Source organism: Pristis pectinata, chromosome 6, assembly GCF_009764475.1.
Source record: "Pristis pectinata isolate sPriPec2 chromosome 6, sPriPec2.1.pri, whole genome shotgun sequence".
Classification (NCBI taxonomy): Eukaryota; Metazoa; Chordata; class Chondrichthyes; order Rhinopristiformes; family Pristidae; genus Pristis; species Pristis pectinata.
Window position 1 is genome coordinate 99,230,507 of NC_067410.1, and position 21,371 is coordinate 99,251,877.

Here is a 21,371-nt window from a genome sequence, read left to right on the forward strand (position 1 = left end):
CCCCCCCCCCCCCCCCCACCGCCCCCTGACTTGTCCTTTGGGAATGCAGGACATACCCAGCCTGACCTGCCAGGCACATATTCCTGCTCTGCATTTCACAACGCTTACATTCTTTTGTCTACGCTCTCACTCTCAAACAGATCCAGTTAAGTCATTGACCAGAACACCTTGTTTACAACTTATCCCCTGGTCTTACCCTATCAGAGACATTCCCCACGCCCCCCCCCCCCCCACTTCCCTACAGCTCTACAAGCTTTTGTCTCCTTCCCAGTTTTGACGAAGGGTCTTCAACCTGAAAAGTTAATTCTGCTTCACTTCCCACAGATGCAACCTAACCCACTAAGTATTTCCAGCATTGTCTATTTTTATACTGATCTCTCAGTCCTACTGCTCTGCTTGATGCAACTTCATGCCACAACTTCCACTCACCAAAATTGGGGAAATCAAAGTTATGGTTTCCAGCCTTGCCTTACTGCTGCTCCCTTCCTTTATCACCTTCTCAAGCTGAAAAAAAACCTGTGTGTCAAACTGCACTTCAAAGCCCACATCTTCCTCAACAATAAAGACTCCCCAAAGGTTAAACACAGCTTTGCATGCTTCCAGCTCTTTTCTTGTCCTTTCTGCTGGCGAAAGCCAAATGCCTTTGTCATCTCCAGATCCAATTACACCCGAGTTCATGGCCAAGTATTCCTGTGTCTCCCAAACAAGTGCTTTGAGTGACTTTTCTTGCTGCATTATTTTTGAAACAAAATTTAAAAGCTGAAGCAAGGGGGAGAGAAAGGATGGCTCAGGTCTTCTCAGAGCGAACTTCAACTCTTCATACCCAATTTTCACAATCAAGGTGGCTTTAGTAAACCAATCTACCTATGGAAGCTCCAAATCAATTTACCTCCCTATGGATATCTTAATAAATCCACTACCCAAACTTCATTGGTCTGTTACAAGCCCCAGCTTTCAAAGGTAGGACAATCAAACTGACTTATTCTTGGAAGCCTAAAGGCTGCAGATGCTGGAAATACAAACAAGATGCAAGGAACACTCAGCAGGACAGGCACTCCAAACATTTCCCCAGATTCCACTGAAAATGCACTTGAAAAGTATTTCATTTAGCATGCTCTTAAGTCACTTCCAAAAAAGTATTCTGAGGTCAGACGTCCTATGAAATGGAGCAACTATTTTAGTGTGTCGATCATGGCAGCCAGCTCACACAGTTATGACCAACATGCATCATCTCAATTACAGCATTTCACAGATTGCATCACTCAGAACTGTGCTGATGTGTCAGCCTCCATAATCTGAAGTTTCCAAAGTGTGATGCAAAGTCATAACTCCTGGCTCAGAGGCAAGATGCTACCAGCCAAGGCAAGAAAAAAATTGTACATATTTAAGTCATTTCCTGAACAGTTTCCTCAACAGACTGCATGTCCAGCAATTTCTCCTCACTGAAAGACAAGTCAAACTTGATACATGAAAAAATGGAAGCGAACAAGGCCAACTATTCAGCCAAGTAACTATCCCATTTATCATAACAGGTAACCTTAGCCCTTCAATGTTGACACCCAGAGGAACAGGCTTTCAGCAGCATACAATGATTTGGTCTTGCTGTACTAATGCAAAACCAGTCATGATCACAGATTATACTACATATAACATGTTAATTCCTATGCCTTGACAACCGTTGATTGTTATTGTTGTATCTTGTTTACCAAGTAAAAAAACTGTTGCTATCCCAACAATGTAACCACACAGTGCTGATGGCCAAGGCCAATTTGGCCACCCCACTGCCCCCCATGTTAACAGAACAGAACACGATATATAAAGCAATGATAAAGCCAGCCTACAGTAATAAAATGTAAAATAGCATTTTCTTCATATCAGATTTCATCACAATCATGTGCAAACATCAACTTAAAACTTGAATTCCAGGGGTAAGCAGAAGCAAAAGTGATTGCCCTTGATATCAAGGCAACATTGGTACAAGTGTAACATCAAGGAGGCCTGGTTAGAAGAGTCAACAGGCACCAAGAGCAAAGTGGCTGGAGTTGAACCATGTACAGAGGGAGATGGTTGTGGCTGCTGGAAGTCAATCACCTAAGGAAATCACTGCAGCAGTTCCTCAGGGTAGAGCCCCAGGCCCAACCATCTTCAGCTGATTTTCCTTGCATCAAAGGGTCAAAACTGGGGAAGCTTGCAAATGACGGAATAATGTTCAATGTCATTCACAGCTCAAGAAATGAACCAGACCACCCCTGCATGCAGCAAAACCTGGGCATGGCCGATGTGTGACAAGTATCATTCCCACCATAAAAGTACCAGGCAAGGTTCATCTCCAATAAAAGAGCTTAATCACTCGTCCTTGACATTCAATTGCATTACCAGAAACAAATATACCAGTCATATTAACACAGTGGCTACAAGTGCAGGTCAAATGCAGGGTACCATGTGGCAAGTGACTCATCTCCTGACACCCCAAAGCCTTTTCACCATTTACAAACCACAAGTGAGGAAAGTGGACTTTGTTTCGTTCTAATTGTGTTCTTGCAAAATTTGTGCACAATTTATACTTAATTTAGGTTTCTCTTGTGAATGCTGCTTAAGTGATGCCATGTGCCTGTGATGCTGCGGCAAGTAGGTTTTTCATTGCACCTGTGCATATGACAATAAACTCGACTTTGATGCGCTCTCAGTTGCCTGGATAAGTGCAGCACCAATGTGAGACTGCACATCGCGGGCATAAAGCAAACCACTTGACTGGCACCTCATCCACTCCTCCAAACCTGCAATTACTCCTTTTCGTAACAATGCGGCTGCAGCGTTGCATCTAGATGTGTAGCTATAGCAGCAAGGAGTACAAGGGCAGCAGCATGGGAACACCACCATCTGCAGGCTCCTCTCCAAATCTCACACTATCACAATGTGGAAATATCTCGCCGGTCCCTTCATCGTCATCGAGTCTAAATCCAAAGCTCTCTCCCCAACAGCACTAAGGGAGTACTTTTTATTAGCCCAGCTACCCGACCGAAGTTTACCACCACCTGTAAATGTGTGAAGTTCAAGTCCGACAAAACATTTCAATTCAAGACAGGTGTTACACCCGGCTCGGTACTTGATCCCAGTCAGAACAATTTTGCTTGGTGCCACCACGTGGGCTATAAACGCTGACAGTCACATCCCGAAAGGAGAACGAAAGTGTTAGAAATTTGAACTATTTTCGATTTAAAACACCAATAGATCTCAGAATTCAAGGAACCGGATTTGTTGAGTCGCTATAATCGCATTAAACTGATGTCGTGATGAAGTGCCCGAGACGCGTAATCTAGTTTTGCTTTCCCCATGACAACAGACACAAGTTCAGGTTGAACCTGTCCCCTCCCCCAGCCTGCGCTGTTTGCCACCAGATTTAGTCCCCCTTCACACTCGCGGGCGTCTCTGTGCCACATGGACCTCACCGTTCTGCCGCTGAAACCTCGGATCTTCGTGGCGCGGTCGTACACGCAGCACCTGATGGACGTGGAGCCCACATCGACGGCCACAACGTACATGTCGCCGCGTTGAAAGCCGTTCCTGACGGAGCCCATGACCGGGGCGGTGGGTGCCAAGGATGCGCGGCCGGGAGTCACACAGCCAGGGCAGGAGGCACTATGAAAAGTAAAGGCAGGGAAGAAGAAAAGAAAACCCCACTAAATCACCTCAGGGGCGGGCTGGAAGCGACAGGAGGCGGGAGGATGGAGGGGGAGACGGTTTCACACAAGCGCGCCACCAGCACCAGGAAACGGCGCCAACGAAGGACTTCGGCGGATCGTCAGCGCCCCGGGAAGTTGCACAAAACATTCGCATTCTCCTTCCCCCTTCCACCGAGGCCACCCGAGACGCAGGCGGCCGTTCAGAGACGGGCTGCCGAGCTCCGGTGTCCGGCCGGCAGGAGGAGGCACCGCCGCGCTGGAGCGTCCATTTGACCAGGCGCTGCTTCGGACGCAGCGAATGCCCCGCCTCTGCCACCTTCTCCCGGTCATTGACCCCGGCCCGCCCCGCCTGTAACGTCGTGCGTCACACATCAGCCCATCTTAAAGGGGAGGTGCGGCGCCTTTGTTTTTTTTTGAAGGCACACGCGTTGGTGCTCTCCTGCTCAGTCGTGTGATGTCACTGCTCTTGCCACTGTGGGAATTTCATTTCCATAGCACCTGACTCATGCCCAGCATAAAGGCCATGTAAGAATTTTGATATAGAAAAGATAATTTTGCCTGGAAGTGAAAATTCAATTTCTAGATATTGACTTTTAATTAAGTATTATAGAACGCTTCAGCACAGTACAGGCCCTTCGGCCCACAATGTTGTGCCAACATTTTATCCTGCTCTAAGATCTATCTAGCCCTTCCCTCCCACATAGCTCCCCATTTCTCTATCATTCATGTATCTATCTAAGAGTCTCTTAAATGTCCCTCATGTATCTGCCCCAACAACCTCTGCCGGCAGTGCGTTCCACGCACCCACCACTCTCTGTGTAAAAAAAAAACTTACCCCTGACATCCCCCTTATATCTTCTTCCAATCACCTTAAAATTATGTCCCCTTGTGTTAGCCATTGTCACCCTGGGAAAAAGTCTTTGACTGTCCACTCGATCTATGCCTCTTATCATCTTGTACACCTCTATCAAGTCACCTCGCAACCTCCTTCTCTCCAAAGAGAAAAGCCCTAGCTCACTCAACCTATCCTCATTACAGATAATTAATATTGCCTGTATAAAATATTGTAAAATAATCATGCAGTTTCTTTTATTATACTCACCTAATCTCTTTTTAAACTGATTATAATGTTTTCTTTGCCCTTGTCAGCAGAAGTTCATCTGCTTTTTGACAATATCATATGTGAGTCAGGATGATCACTATCCCACAATTTGTCCAATGTGGTGCTCTTCATGGTTCAGGGGCTCAATTCCTTTGACAGCAATGGAATAACATCGCCTGCAGCTTCCTGCCCTCTCCCTTCACCTCTTATTTCTTCCCTCCAGCACACCTTTTCTCTTCTTAGTTCTAACTTTCTCTCCTCCCCCTCTCAATTTTTGAACACAGGTCTTCTGAATTCATGAGTGGTCCTCAAAAGAGCTTTGTATTCTCATTGAAGCCCTTCCTGCAAAGGTTATGCAATGTCAGTGGGTTTGAACAGGTCAATATTTTCAACAGTGGCAGCCCTGTAACTGAGAGAATTAAAAACTGAACTGAAAACACACACACTATTTTTACAGTGAGTCTCACAATGTGTAACAGTCACAGTACAAAGTACAACAATGCTATGAGCTAGGATGAGTCATAACATAACAAAATGGGGGCAAGAGGAGACCATTCAGCCCCTCAAGCCTTTCCCATGGGTATGATCATGGCTGATCTGCTGCAGGTCTCATCTCTTCTGTGCCAGCTCCCCATGGCCCTCAATTCCTTCATCATCTACTTCCTCTTTAAATACCCAGAATGATCTCATATCCACAACCCTCTAGGGTAGAAAATTCCAGAAGTTCACAATCCTCTGGAAGAATTTTTGTTCTCGTTTATAACATGTTGGGTTTAATGTGTAAAAATTAGTATGATTTTCTGTCCTTGACCACGTTTGCAAAATGATCTTAGTGATATTGAAGCTAGAATTTGGAAGATCTCGGTAGGGATAAATCAGCTACTCTGGTCATTCGATGCAAATTTAGGAGATCACTGGTGGCAGAAACTATGCTACATGACATGAAGCAAAAAAAAAACCAAATTGCTGGAAGAACTCAGCAGGTCAACCAAGCAGCATCTGTGGATGAAAAGGGATAATCAAATCCCTGGGTGTACACAGATACTGCTTCACCCACTAAGTTTCTCCAGCACTTCTTTTTTGTTCCAGATTCCAACGTCTGCAGCCTCGTGATTTCTTTTAATCACATGTACATTGAAACACACAGTGAAATGCATCTTTTGCGTAGAGTGTTCTGGGGGCAGCCCGCAAGTGTCGCCACGCTTCCGGCGCCAACATAGCATGCCCACAACTTCCTAACCCGTACATCTTTGGAATGTGGGAGAAAATTGGAGCACCCGGAGGAAACCCACGCAGACACGGGGAGAGCGTACAAACTCCTTACAGAGAGCGGCCAGAATTGAACCCAGGTCACTGGCGCTGTAATAGCGTTACACTAACCGCTACACTACCACGCCTGCATGACGTGAAGTTTGGATGTTCAAAACATACCATACAAATGAATTTTGTATCCACATTATTGATTAATTTTATGACCACCCATATTCACTAAAATGCAGAAGATTATTATTTTTTTAATAGATGCTGACAAGAGAACTATGTTTGAAATATTACCAGCTATATATGGAATTTAGGGATAGGAAGAAGTGCAAAAGCCTTCTGATTCTTTTCTACCATTTAAAATGATTGTGGCTAATTCATATTTTAACTGCATTACCCTCCTTGGTTCCTTTACTTGTTCACCAACTATCGATCAAACCATGTTTAGAATTGTTAATAGAAAAATAAAAAAAGTACAGCACAGGAACAGGTCCTTCAGCCCATCATGTCTGTGCTGATCATGAAGCCAATTTAAACTTATCCATCTGCATACACATGTCCCATATATCCCTCTATTCCCTGTCTGTTCATGTGTATCTAAGTGCCTCTAAAACATTGCTATTGTATCTGCTTCTACCACCTCCCCGGCAGTGTTTTCCAGGCACCTACACTCTCTGCATAAAAAAAATACTTGCCATGCAAATCTCCTTTAAAGTTTTGCCCTATCACCTTTAACCTATCCCCTCTCGTCAGTGTTTGACATTTTCACCCTGGGAAAAGACTATCTAACCCATTTATGCCTCTCATAATTTTATATATTTCTATCAGGTCACCCCTCAGCTTCAAACTCCACAGAGAAATCAATCCAAGTTTGTCCAATCTCACCTTATAGTTCACACACTCCAATCCAGGCAACAGCCTGGTGAACCTCTTCTACACTGTCTCCAAAGCCTCCAGATCCTTCCTGGAGTTTGGTGACCAGAACTGGAGACAACACTCCAAATGTGACCTAACCAAACTTTTATACAACTGCAACATGACTTCCTAACATTTTACACTCAATGCCCTAACCAATGAAGGCAAGCATGCATTACACCTCCTTTACCACCCTATCCAAGTTTGTCCAACCTCTCATTATAGTTCATACACTGCAATCCAGGCAATAGCACCTTTTGCACCTCAATGCCTTCTTTACTACCCTATCTACTTGCGTTGCCTCTTTGAGGGAGCTATGGACTTGCACCCCAAGATCCCTCTGTAGATCAATGCTCCGAAGGATCCTGCCATTTACTTTATACTTTCCTCTTGCATTTGACCACCCAAAATGCAAGACCTCACACTTGTCTTGATTAAACTTGACACAAATTTCCAATTGATTTATATTCTTGTATCCTTTGACAACCTTCCTCACTATTCATAACTCCACCAGTTTTCATGTCATTTGCATGCTTACTGATCAGACCACCTACATTTTTATCCAAATTATTAATATACATTACAAAGAGGTCCCAGCACTGATTCTTGCAGAACACAACTGGTCACAGACCTGATTAGAAAAGCATCCCTCTACCACAACTCAAGACAAACTTTGTATCCAACTCACCATATGACTTAATCCCATGTGACTTAATCTTCTGGATTACCACAAGTGACCTTGTCAAATTACTTTGCTATGTAGACAACACCCAGTGCCCTACCCCCTTCAATCATCTTTGTCACTTCCTCAAAAAAACTCAATCAAATTTGTAAGACAGACCCTCCTCCACACAAAGCTATGCTGACTATCCCTAATAATTCCATGCTTCTTCCAAAAATCTTCTCCAATAGTTTCTCTACCACTGAAATAAGGCTCTCTGGCCTATAATTTGTTGGTTTGCCCATTGTCCTTCTTAAACAAAGGACAACATTGGCTATTCTCTAGTCTTCTGGGACATTCATATGGCTAAGAGGATACAATGATCTCTTTCAAGGCCCCATCAATCTCTTCCCTTAGTTTCCTAGGATGGATCCCATCAGGCTCTGGGGACTACCTAATGTTTTTCCAAGACACCTGACACCACCACCTTTTTAAATATCAATATACTTTGGAATATCAACATTACCCACCCTAATCTCACCAGTATCCATGTCCTTTCTGCTTGGTGAATACTGATGTGAAGACTTCATCTTTACAGTTTGTCTTCAGTTCCAGACTTTCATTCCTTTCAGAAAGTATCCAAGGTGGTTTAACTGTAATTTAAGTTACATCACATTCATCTGGGGATGGTGTGTGGGAAACAAGACATGAACAATCCACAACCGGGGATCCATTCCATTTCAGAAATGAAATACATAGCTTTAGGTCAAATGCACATAACAGTGTAGTCCATGAGAGCAAATGCTGCTGTCTGCCAAGTTGATTCATTGTGGTTGTCAGTAACCAAAAAGATAAGGGTTTGACTGTGGCACAAGGTTATCCAACCTTGCACCCTCAACAACAATCTACCTCAGACTGTACTTCTTGACTCATCAAGATCCATACACGATATGCTTGCCACAATGATGAGAAAATCTTCTCAATCTGATGATATAGCACTCACATATCAAAACCTTCAGAAATCTGATGAACATTCTGACCATAGACCCAACTTCTGTCCCCAAGAATGAATTTTTTTTTTTTTGAAGTGGATGCTGTGACCAAAGCCAGCAATATCTCAAATCACTGGACTCAATATTGCAAACTACATGGCAACCACAACACTACGTTCTGTGGAAAGAAAGTGCATCATGATCCAACATAAGCATATTTTTGAATAACCCTGGATAGGTCATTGACCTATCAAGTACAGATGTTTGCAGCTAACACCAAAACATAGGTTATCGTTATCCATAGACTTGCAGGCACTGCCTGGGGTGCTGATGTGAAGGTTTATAAGACATCCGCTCTCATACTTGTTTAAGTTGTTTCTGATCACAATGTCTGGTTTGGTCAGCATGCTGTCACATTAAACTCATTGATGTACAGCTGAGAATCAGAATTATCATCACTGAGTTATATGATGTGAAATTTGCTGTTTTGTGGCAGTACAGTGGAAAGACAAAATTACAAAAAAAAATACAGTGCAAAATAAAAGGAATAATGAGGTAGTGTTCATGGACCAGAAATCTGATGGGTATGATTCAATTACATGGGTAATCACTGGAATCTGGAAGTTAATCTGAACAATGACTCCCAATGCTGTTAAATTTTGCTTCTCCTCACGTTCATTGAAATGCTATGACACACTGGAGCTGTGAGAAAAATCAGTAACTTGTGCTTATAATCCACTGGAATCCCCTGAACCAACATATCCTGCAGCTCCTGACCAAATGGACATGGTTTCATTAAACCTATTTTGGTCTTGTAACCTTCACCTCATCAACTTCAATAACGATGGCAAAAAAGTTAAAGCCTGGACCAAAAACACTGCATGAAACAAAACACTCATTCAAGATTCAACAGCAAGTATCCTTGTTTTCTCCAGCCTATGGATGGTTCTAAATCAGCATCCAGTCAGAAGCAGGGCAATGTGGCAACTTAATTCATACATGTAAATCAAACCCTCCTCTGTCTCAATGGATCAAACACTACCATCACATCCTGTACTCAACACAAATCCAATGGAGGCATCCTTAATTACCCTCTATGAAAAAGTCATACAATGGCTTATGAACCTTGAAGTTAATTTATAAACTTTGCTCCAGCCATATGCGAGAAGTGTACCCAGAGGTGAAAAAGGTTCCCAAAACTAGCAAATAAATGTTCTTGAATCTCCTTAAATCCATTATACTTCTACTTAGATCCATTCCTCAACAAAGAGAGTAGATAGTATAATACTTTCAAGTTTCGACATCCCACTCAAACAGCTTGTTGAAAGAAATACTTAAGTGCCATGTGTTTTAACACTTTTAACTTCTAAAGGCTCCAAATTATTATTACAATGGAGAGATGGGTGGGGAAGATAAATGGCAGATGGTGTAATCAACTTATTGTTTTGTAAAACAGTCTTAGAGTTTATACCAAACTTCCTGGCAGAACACCGCTTTTCTGGGGTTTGATGGTGTACAATGGGTAAATGCCTAAAATTCCAGCTAGAAATGCAGTGCAATGATTCTCAGAACATAAAATTGAGGAACATCATAAACAGCTACAAAACAACCTTGAATTTATCCTCCTTTTCTGAGATGTTACAAGTTACTAAATGATAAAACAAAGTCAGTATCACATTTCAAACACTTGTAACAAAATGCTTTATTTGTCATATTGAGCTTGCCTATACACATCAGCAGAAAGTGCAACATTGAATTGTACTCTTTTATTAAATCAGTCACTGCTCCATTGTTTAATACACAAAATGTTAGAAGTCCACATTCATCAATAAATATGATTAATGTGCTGCCATCGCCTTTCTTTCACTGTACAATTTTAAACCAGTGTGATCCACATGGAACTGCTTTAATATAACATCAAGAGCATTCATAAAAGCAAAATTTTCACACTGATAAACATTAAAATGTTTGTCACAAGTTGATAAAACAGTTGCAGTATTCTAAAACCAAAAAAAAAGTACAAGTATATGTATAGGAACCTAGAAATCAGGCAGTAAATCATTTTTGAGATTTTCTATAAAACCATCTTAAAGCACTTCTACAACATCTACATCAGAAGTTGATTTTCTTCTTTGAGTCGTATAAAATACATTGCTGTACAAGTACATATCAAGCTTTTGGTATAACTGTGCTAATGGACATAATTGACTGTATTGAATAAAAGTTAAAATTTACATGAAATTTATAAAATTAAGCAAGGTCACACATGTTGAGTTGGGATTTTGCATTAGGGGAGGCAGCTCTTCCTTGGACGATTGATGACAATTCACAAAGTATTGGCAGATGTGGACAAAATATAGGACATCAGGTGACATTAAAAATGGATCAGGAATACCTTTTGAAAGATGAATCAATTAAAACACAGTTAACACACATTGAATCACAGCATTTAACCCATTTCATAGGATATTACCAGAAAATTAAAAAAAAATTCAAAGCAAAGGTACCATGTTTAAGCAATGTAAAATTCCAAAATACAAGGGACATTAGCAGTTTTGAAGAAATGAGTATTAAAATAAAACTTCCGTTTTATCAAACCCCAGAACATTTAAGTGAACAAAGTATTTAAATTTTTGCATCATAAAGATTGAATTCCACCAATCTCCCAAGTGCAATGTCAACAAGTTTAACAGAAAACTAAGCCACGTCACTCATATACACGAGATAGACAAAAAGCTAAATATTAAGAAAATGTATTGAAGCATAATGTGTAACTATGGATCAATATTTTTCAGCACAACACCTGATCCAACACAGCTTTTACTGGTTTAGTTACAGAAATGTGACACACACATACACACACAAAAAAAAGGCTCTTTATGGTATAGTGGGTATGATTGCTGTGCTCTGCGCAAATATAGAAAGATTGAAACTCAGCTTGAAAATCTCTTCTTTGAAGCCATTACCCATAAGAATTAATATTGGCCCAATCACAAAAAAATTAAGCACTTTGTTTAATAAGCCAACAGTATTCCACTGGGGGCCCGAAGGAACCCATGCACTTGGACAATGCTTAATGGAGCTCCTGTTTATAGGCTGTGGCCACTTTCAATCATGATTAAGTTCAGGAAGCCTTTTTTCAGCTGATGCCCAAAGAAATGTGTTCAAGATCTGATAGAAGTTTTTTTATTTGTGAAAAGAAAAATAATTTTCTGAGGCAAAGAAATAAAGGTCTTCAAAATGAAGAACACTGTTCACAGACTTATATTCTACAGTTTGAGCCAGAACACCATGCCCAAAAAGAAACAAATTCAAAACAAACTCAATCTTCCAAATCAAGGTACAGACTACAAAACAGGAAGAATTAAATGCAAGGCTTGAGTCTCTAGGAATTTTCTACCCAAATCAAAAACCTGTTTGTATTAAAAGCAGCATAGATGGTAGCATCACAATTTCTGTAATGCACAAGAAATGTTAATCCTCAATTATCACAAAATTTGGCAACTCTTCTCTATTACTCACCATAGATAATAAAAGGCTCAAGTTGGAATGAGGGTTTTATTATCTAGACTTCTGGGGAAAATCATTCATGTGATGAATATTGTGAATGTTTTACTCAGTTGTCAGGTTGCTTAAGGCTGAATATTATGCAAAGTCTTGTGATGTCACTGCTTTTGCAACTGTGGGAGTTTCATTTCCATAGCGCCTGATTCATGCCCAGCATAAAGGCCATGTAAGAATTTTAATATATAAAATATAATTTTGCCTAGAAGTGAAAATTCAATTTCTAGATATTGACGTTTAATTAAGTATTATAGATAATTAATATTGCCTGTATAAAATATTGTAAAATAATTATGCAGTTTCTTTTATTATACTCACCTAATCTCTTTTTAAACTGATAATAATGTTCTTTTACTCTAGTCAGCAAAAGTTCATCTGCTTTTTGACAATATCATACATGTGTCAGGATGATCTCTATCCTACAATTTGCCCAGTGTGGAAATTCCATGATGTGAAAGCAGATATGGGCAGGAAGGCAACAGAGCCAATATGAAAATGTTCACCTGGTTAAAAAGTCTACCCATGTTCAACTCCAGCCACTTCAATTGAATTAAATATCAGGCATGTCATGTAATGGATGGCAAACGTTTCACCTGCTGTTCCTCCTCACCACCAGCAACTTCCCACCCAGTTAGTTTGATCATTGATACAAGTAATATTACAAACTGGAGGTTCTGGTAAGTCTCGCAAGGATAAGCTCAAATCACTATATATTCAAAAAATAGAATATGGTACATGCTAGGATTAAATCTTTTATTGAGTCTTACGCTTGTTAAGTGTTTAATTGGGATTGCACTGAAGCATAGATACAGCTGATGATAAAAAAATGCATCATTTCTATAATTCAAATAAACTGCGAACCTTTGAAATCAGAGTAGGGCATGTGAGTAGTTACTGAGGAGAGGAAAGAAATATAATTCAAATCAATAGAAACTTCAGTGTTTTATGGCCTGTACTGGGAACTGATCACAGCTGAAGGGATTATTAATCTTGCAAGTGGATTTTTGCACAAGTCGTCTTTCACTGATTTCACTTAAATTTGAGTGATGGATGGGAAAATTCTTAAAAGATAGGTTCATTTTTTAAACATCTGAGATAAAGAGTACCGTCTCTTCAATGGCAAAAGAATCCATGAGGCCATCAGCTTATAATGGAGAGAACTTCAGCATAATGACAATATTAATTAGCATTTAGGAAAGCACACCATTAAATGAATACTTAATGAAAGTTGGAACATTCGATGTCAAGACTATCTAAAAAAAAGCTACCCTATGAAATTAAATTTCAGAAATAGCTTAATTTGATTCACCTTCACTACTGAGGCAGCCGAGGGGCTCCAAAATTGACTGCGAGTTTTCTTTGCTTGCGTCTGCCAGAAGAGACTGTTATTGGCTGTTGCTGCCCTTGAGGTTGACTGGAAGTCTGTACAACTGTCTTATCCTGGGACTTTAGAGGTGTTTGGCTGGGCTGAATGAAGTTCCTTGAAGTGCTGGCACTAGGATACCCATGTGATGCGTTAGAATACTCCATTGTAGTTGCTGGCTGACTCAGCTTTTGCTGAATAGAGTGACTGAATTCCTTTTCATCATGTGTCTTGTTGAAGGCTGTCCTCCTCTTTGTGACCTTATAAACATAATATCACAAAATGTTCATAATGACAAAAATAAGATTAATTATCTTAGTCCAGTTTGAAAGGGGGAACTTCAACAAGCAGAATCATGCCAAATGATCCCTTTAAAATATTTGACATCATAACTGCAACAGATGTAGGCAACATGCTCTTTTATATTTTGTGCTAATGAGAAAACAAGTAACTAAGATACGAAAGGTCACCATGATCATTTGAAGATTTATCTTGCTCTTTATCATATCTTTCATAACCATAAGTGGGACCTCAATCTAATGCCTAATCTGAAAGAGGCCATGTGTGACAATGCAATATTCTCTTGGTGCTGCACAGAAGTACCAACCAGATAACATGAACATGGAAGAGAGCTCAAATGCACAGATGCCCAAATCTGAAATGGTAGTACCATTGCAGAACCAAGCTAACCAAATATTTATTTTCAGGAAAGCTACATCTCATATGCCATGAGAAATAAGAACAGATTTAGTCATACCAGTCACGTAGGTAGTAGAGATAATACACCAAGCTTCCAGAATGGGGTAAATGGATCTTAGATGAAATTTCATAATTTGGAAAATAAATAAAAATCAATGAATTCCACATCCCAACATAGCATATAGCTAGTGACCTCTTCAGAAAAGGAATACCAGATGAAGTCAATTACTATGAGCTGCTTTGGAATTTTTGAAATTGACAAGATCAGATGGATTTTGCTGAAGTTTCAATAGTTTTTGTTGCATTGTTTATGTTTATTATGCACAGTCTTGGAGTCCAATTTCTAACCAGAAATTCACAAACGTTACCAAACATTATTAGGTGGATTAGAACATAGGACATTACAGCACAGTACAGGCCCTTCAGCCCACAATATTGTGCCGACATTTTATCCTGCTCTAAGATCTATCTAACCCCTCCCTCCCACATAGCCCTTCATTTCTCTATCATTCATGTGGCTATCTAAGAGTCCCTTAAATGTCCCTCATGTATCTGCCCCCACAACCTCTGCCGGCACTGCGTTCCACGTACCCACCACTCTCTGTGTAAAAAACTTATCCCTGACATCCCTTTTATACCCTCCTCCAATCACCTTAAAATTATGCCCCCTTGTGTTAGCCATTGTCGCCCTGGGAAAAAGTCTCTGACTGTCCATTCGATCTATGCCTCTTATCATCTTGTACACCTCTATCAAGTTACCGCTTATCCTCCTCTCCAAAGACATAAGCCCTAGCTCACTCAACCTAGCGTCATAAGACATGCTCTCCAATCCAGGCAGCATCCTGGTAAATCTCCTCTGCACCCTCTCGAAAGCTTCCACATCCTTCCTATAGCGAGGCGACCAGAACTGAACACAATACTCCAAGTGTGGTCTCACCAGAGTTTTATAGAGCCGCAACATTACCTGGCAGCTCTTGAACTCAATACCCCAACTAAGGCCAACGCAACGTACGCCTTCTTAACAACCCTATCGACCAGTGCAGCAACCTTGAGGGATCTATGGACGTGGACCCCAAGATCCCTCTGTTCCTCCACACTGCTAAGAGTCCTGCCATTAACCTTTATTCTGCCTTCAAATTCAATCTCCTGAAGTGTATCACTTCACACTTTTCCAGGTTGAACTCCATCTGCCACTTCTCAGCCCAGGTCTGCATTCTATCAATATCCTGTTGTAATCTACAGCAACCTTCTACACCATCCACAACACCACCAACCTTTGTGTCATCAGCAAACTTACAAACCCACCCTTCCACATCCTCATCCAAGTCATTTATAAAAATCACAAAGAGCAGGGGTCCCAGAACAGATCCCTGCGGAACACTACTGGTCACCGACCTCCAGGCAGAATACACTCCATCTACCACCACCCTCTGCCTTCTATGAGCGAGCCAATTCTGAATCCACAGAGTCAAGTTTCTCTGGATCCCATATCTCCTGACTTTCTGAATGAGACTTCCATGAGGAACCTTATCAAACTCCTCAATAAAATCCACATACACCACATCCACTGTTCTACCTTCATCAATGTCCTCTGTCACATCCTTAAAGAATTCAACCAGGCTTGTGAGGCACAACCTGTCCCTTACAAAGCCATGCTGACTGTCCCTAATCAGCCTATGCTTCTCCAAAGGCCCATGAATCCCATCTCTAAAAATCTTCTCCAGTAATTTGCCCACCACTGAAGTAAGACTCACTGGTCTGCATTTCCCAGGGTTATCCCTACTCCCTTTCTTAAACAAAGGAACAACATATGCCACCCCACCCCCCCAATCATTTGGCACTACTCCTGTAGCCAGTGAAGATGCAAAGATCATTGCCAAAGGCGCAGCAATCTCTTCCCCCACTTCCCGTAATAATCTTGGATATACCCCATCCGGCCCCAGTGACTTATCTATCCTAATATTTTTCAAAAGTTCCAGCAAATCCTCTTGCCTGACATCGACATGCTCTAGCGTATCAGCCTGTCATATGCCATCCTCACAAATGTCAAGGTCTCTCTCTCTCTGCTGAATACTGAAGCAAAGTATTCATTAAGGACCTCCCCATCCTCTTGCGACTCTAGGCACATATTTCCTCTTTTAACCCTGATTGGTCCTACCCTCACTCTAAATATCCTCCTATTCTTCACATACGTGTAGAACCCCTTGGGGTTTTCCTTGATCCTACTCACCAAGGACTTCTCATGCCGCCTTCTAGCTCTCCTAATTCCATTCTTTAGCTCCCTCCTGGCTACCTTGCAACTCTCCAGAGCTGTCTGATCCTTGCTTTCTCCTTTCTTCCGCTTGACAAGATATTCGACATCTCTTGTGAACCAAGGTTCCTTCACTCTACAATCCTTACCCCGCCTCAATAGGACAAACCTATCCAGAAGACCATGCAAGTACTCCCGAAACAACCTCCACATTTCCGCTGTGCACTTCCCCAAGAACATGTGTCCCCAATTTACGTTCCCAAGTTCCTGACTAAAAGCATAATTCCCCCTGCCCAGTTAAATATTTTCCCATATCGTCTGCTCCTATCCCTCTCCAATGCAATGGTAAAGGTCAAGGAGTTATGGTCACTATCTCCAAAATGCTCTCCCACTGAGAGATCTGAAACCTGATCAGGCTCATTGCCTAGTACCAGGTCCAGAATGGCCTCAACGTCTCCACTCGTAATTTTACCTTTTAGTACTGTTGAAATCATTAAGTTGGTGAACATTTAGCTATTTTTTTCTTCCAAATTAGCAGAACTAAAAATCACTTGTAAATGTTTTAATAGAAAATTAATACAGAATTCTTTATTATGCTTCTTGGAACACATGGTCAAGTAATAGCATCCTTGATTCTAAGTTGTTAAGGCTGGGATTTAAAGTCCCATTCTAGGGCTTAAGCACAAAATTTATTCTGTCATTTGAGTCCAGTGTTAGAATTGATGCTGTCTTTAGGTCAAATAAAAGACGCACTATCTTGAGCAAATGAGGTGAATGTTAAAGATGTATTTTGAGAAGTTATTCCAATATCCTAGCTAATATTCTTCCCTAAAATAAACAAAGAGCCAACCATTCATATTCCCTTTCTTCACAGATTGATTACAATGCTCATAACCAGAAGAACCCAACATAATGTAATTGGTGGTGTTGAAGTTACTCAGGGTGCCCCAAGAGACATTATAAGGCACTATATATAAATACAAGTTCTTTGCTTTGTGTTGGGAAAAAAAAAGCATAAAGGAAAAATTACCCCTGCCCAATAAAAAGAATGGAAGTGGATCCATTAAAGAAAGGATAATTTACCTGCTTTATTCTCAATCCAAAGGAATTTTATTACCAGGATGATATTCCTTCTATATCAGACAGGACCATCTATCTTGCAATTCTATCGTTATGAGAATACTAATGAAACAAGATGTTTTTATCAAAGCCCTGTAGAGATTCGGGTATTGGTACATCAGTCGGACAAAACAGAATATTACTATACCCTTCCCTGAGTGACCTCTCCCAAGATTCTAAATATATCTTCCTCAACTCTTCCCTTCTCCAGAGATCATGATTTATTTTAAAACTTTTAAGTCCCTTACCTGTAAAGGCACAAATTGATTGTGAGTACCAATAAGCACTCCTCCAGGACAGATATTGCCTGAATACGGTATCTGAAAGTTATTGTAGAGTTGGGGAGGAATCAAATTTGTCCAAGGCACAGGACCATATCCATGAGGTGGTGCAGGCATGATACCACCTAAAGATTGAAATACAGATAAATATTTTAAGATTTGTGAACATTTGAAAACATTTCAAAATACATCTTGGATGACTCCCTTTCTGCTGCATTAATACCTATTTTAATTTTCAACACTACTGATTTCACTCCATGCTACTTCACACTCTTAAAAGTGCATTGATATACTCAGCAATCTGGGTTCAGTCCCTTTTTCTTCCTTTCTTTACTGCTTTTAATGCAATGCATTAAGGATTTGAAAATTTTACCTCCTCCCTTGCAAGCAGAAAAAACAGGTTGAATTTTCTCTGGACTAAATCATGACTGCAGGAAATTAGGTGAGAGAAAAAAAACAGCCTGCATCTTGCCACCTGTGATGTTTTTCTGTATGATACACTGTGGCATTGGGGAGCCTCCCAACCTGTGTCATGAAAGACTGCCTTCATAAGCTGTTCATAAAATGTAATGCACTTCATTAAAAAAAAGTTCCTTTAAAAAAAATACTTCTACTTTTAATGATCTGTTATCTAAATAAACAAAAAAAAACAAAACTGCAGATGCTGGAAATCTGAAATGAACACTGAAAATGCTGGAAACACTCAGCAGGTCAAGCAGCATTCAGGTTCTGAAGAAGTGTCTTGGAACTGAAACTTTAACTCTGATTCTTTTTCTGCAGATGCAAAAGACATACCTCTTTCCAGTGTTATCTGTTTTCACATTATAAATAAGCTTCAATGCAGGAGTGCATAGCAGAAAAAATGGAAGATTTAGAGCTAAATGTACAAATACATTTCAAAAATCAAAGACAATGCTATACTGATAATTATGTGGAAAGAAGAGTTTCTAACATTAGTCAAAAGGTGAACAGTTGTGAATTTTTTCGTTATCTTATGTTGACACTTTTTAAAATGGACCATAAGTATTTCAGTACAGTTGACTACTCAAAATTAAAAGTAACCAAAGTGGAAACAACAACACAGTTTATTACAGTACATTCAGGCATGTGTTACCTGAGGCCTGACCAAAGGGTGGTGGGATGGCTCGAGGAGGTACATTTCCTGTCATGGGCTGATAACCGGGAAACATGCTTGGAGCGAGGGGTGTACTTTGCCCTGTGGCATTCTGAGTGAACAAAAATTTATTAGATAAATATTCACCCAAAATTAGATAGCAAAAATGTCAAACTTAGAGATACGGTTTTTTTGGTGGAACATTATCAAGTTTAAATTAAAAGTAAAAATTGCTATTTGTACCAGTCGTTGTAATGCAAATGCCGCAGCTTTTTCTTGGGCTTCACTATCTGAATGGCACTGAGGTCCATGCACAAGCAAACCATTGGCTAACTTCACCTGGCAAACCTTCAAGCCCTAGAATACACAACATTTCATTATTAACACATATAAAATGATGAACACATGAAGCACATCGTATATTAGTGTATTGTTGGGAGTCAATGAAGCTCATTATCTTTCCGATTAATAAGCATCTTATAAGATTTGCATTTGTCACTGATTGAAAGCATTTTGTTTCCAATAATACTTCATTGGCAGAGTGGGAAAATAAACTGTTAGCCTTTAGTTTACAAAGTAGTTTAAAACAAAAGAACACCAATTTTTTTTCCTTTCAGGATTTATGACTTATTTGTATCACAGTTAACCAGTTGTTCCAAAAGGGATTCTTACCTCCACCAACAGTTAAAAGGCCTTTGTTTTGCCTAAGCAATGGCAACACACAACCGCGCACACAACTAAAACACTATTAAGTTGGCCTTTGGATTGTAATAGATTACCAGTATTTACCATGAATGAGGTTGCCAATAAGCAAATGTTAAACTATTGCTGACGTAATAATACAAAATGTTCCAACCTGTGGGGTCTTAATAAAGGAGAAATCTGGATGTGGTAAACCAAGTCTGGCACAAGTGACGTACAACTCTGACACCGGAATAGACAGGGGAGGCTGTTGCCCTCGATAATGTCCTGAGATTTCTCCACCCAGTATCCCCTGAGGTTTGTTGATTTTTGCAGCTACAAAAGAATGATGTCACAAATTGGAAAAGTACATTTTATACAATATGTACTCATACATTAGATCTTTGACAATAGAAAATAAAGAAACAGTTCAACAATTGTGTTGGAATGATAATTTACTATGGGTCACTTTAAACATTTTTAAAAAAAGTAGTACAAAGACATAGGAACAGTCATGGTGGTCCCACTAGGGTACCCACATGGTAAGGCAATATGAAGGAAAAAATAATGGGATCTTCTCAGAAAAGTATGATAATAATTGGGTCAACTTTTTTTTGGTAACACAAAGTGGTGGGTGCCTGGAATGCACTGCCAGGGGTGGTAGGGGAGGCAAATACAACAGGCATTTAAGTGTCTGTGAAAAAAGGTCTGTACTCAGTTGTAATACCAGATAGCCTGCATGGTTAATATCTATGAGAGCCAGACTGACACCTTTCTTTCCTTCCTCGATCTTTCCATTGCCATCTCAGGAGATTCCTTATCCACCTACATCTTCAACAAACCCACTGATGCCCACAGCTACCTCGATTACAGCTCCTCCCACTCTGTCTCTTACAAGGACGCAATCGTTTTTCCTCAATTTCTCTGCCTCATCTGCTCCCATGATGAGGCTTTCCACTCCAGGACATCAGAGATGTCCAACTTCTTTTCTAACCGGGCTTCTCCCCGACTGTGGTCGAGAGAGCTCGCGCCCGTATCGCCGCCATTTCCCGCACCTCCCCTCTCACCCCCCACTCCTCACGGACCCAACAAGGAAAGTGTCCCCCTTGTCCTCACATTTCATCCCAGCAGCCTACGTATACAATACATCATTATCTGCCACCTCCAACAGGACCCCACCACCAAGCATATCTTCCCCTCCCCACCCCTTTCTACCTTTCGCAGGGACCACTCTCTCCGTGACTCCCTGGTTCACTCCTCCCTCCCCACCCATCCTGCTCCCACCCAGAGAATTTTCCACTGCCCCTGCCATAGGTGCAAGACCTGCCCCTACACCAGCTCCATCACCTCCATCCAGGGACCCAAATAGTCTTTTCAGGTGAGACAGAGATTCACCTGCACCTCCTTTAATATCATCTACTGCATTCATTGCTCCAAGTGTGGTCCCCTCTGCATTGGTGAGACCAAACGCAGACTAGGTGACCATTTCGCAGAGCACCTGCGCTCCGTCCATAACTGCGATCTGTATCTCCCTGTTGCCAGTCACTTCAACTCCCCCTCCCACACTATCACTGATATGTCAGTCCTCGGCCTCCTCCACTGCCAGGAGAATTCCAAGCGCAAACTGGAGGAACAGCACCTCATCTTCAGTCTTGGAAACTAGCAGCCTAACGGCATGAACATTGA

The 21,371-nt window shown here is 40.9% G+C and overlaps 2 protein-coding genes across 3 annotated transcripts in view; both read right to left on the reverse strand.

The window, feature by feature from the left end:
- The window catches only part of gk5 (glycerol kinase 5), a 69,429-nt gene extending 65,416 nt beyond the window's left edge, over nt 1-4,013 (reverse strand). The window contains 1 exon segment of the mRNA XM_052018978.1: nt 3,450-4,013. Within this exon segment, the coding sequence (XP_051874938.1) occupies nt 3,450-3,578 (129 nt within the window). The 5' untranslated portion in view covers nt 3,579-4,013.
- Nucleotides 4,014-10,286: 6,273 nt separating this feature from the next.
- Nucleotides 10,287-21,371, reverse strand: part of xrn1 (5'-3' exoribonuclease 1) — a 102,818-nt gene continuing 91,733 nt past the window's right edge. The window contains exons 39-44 of one of the 2 annotated variants that reach the window (XM_052018968.1): nt 19,861-20,021; nt 19,248-19,361; nt 19,005-19,116; nt 17,858-18,015; nt 13,487-13,800; nt 10,287-11,008 (exon numbers count right to left, since the gene is read on the reverse strand). In XM_052018968.1, the coding sequence (XP_051874928.1) occupies nt 13,492-13,800; nt 17,858-18,015; nt 19,005-19,116; nt 19,248-19,361; nt 19,861-20,021 (854 nt within the window). In that variant the 3' untranslated portion in view covers nt 10,287-11,008; nt 13,487-13,491. Of the gene's footprint in view, nt 11,009-12,916; nt 13,801-17,857; nt 18,016-19,004; nt 19,117-19,247; nt 19,362-19,860; nt 20,022-21,371 lie in introns of those variants that run through there. The other variant, XM_052018967.1, reaches the window with a different exon arrangement.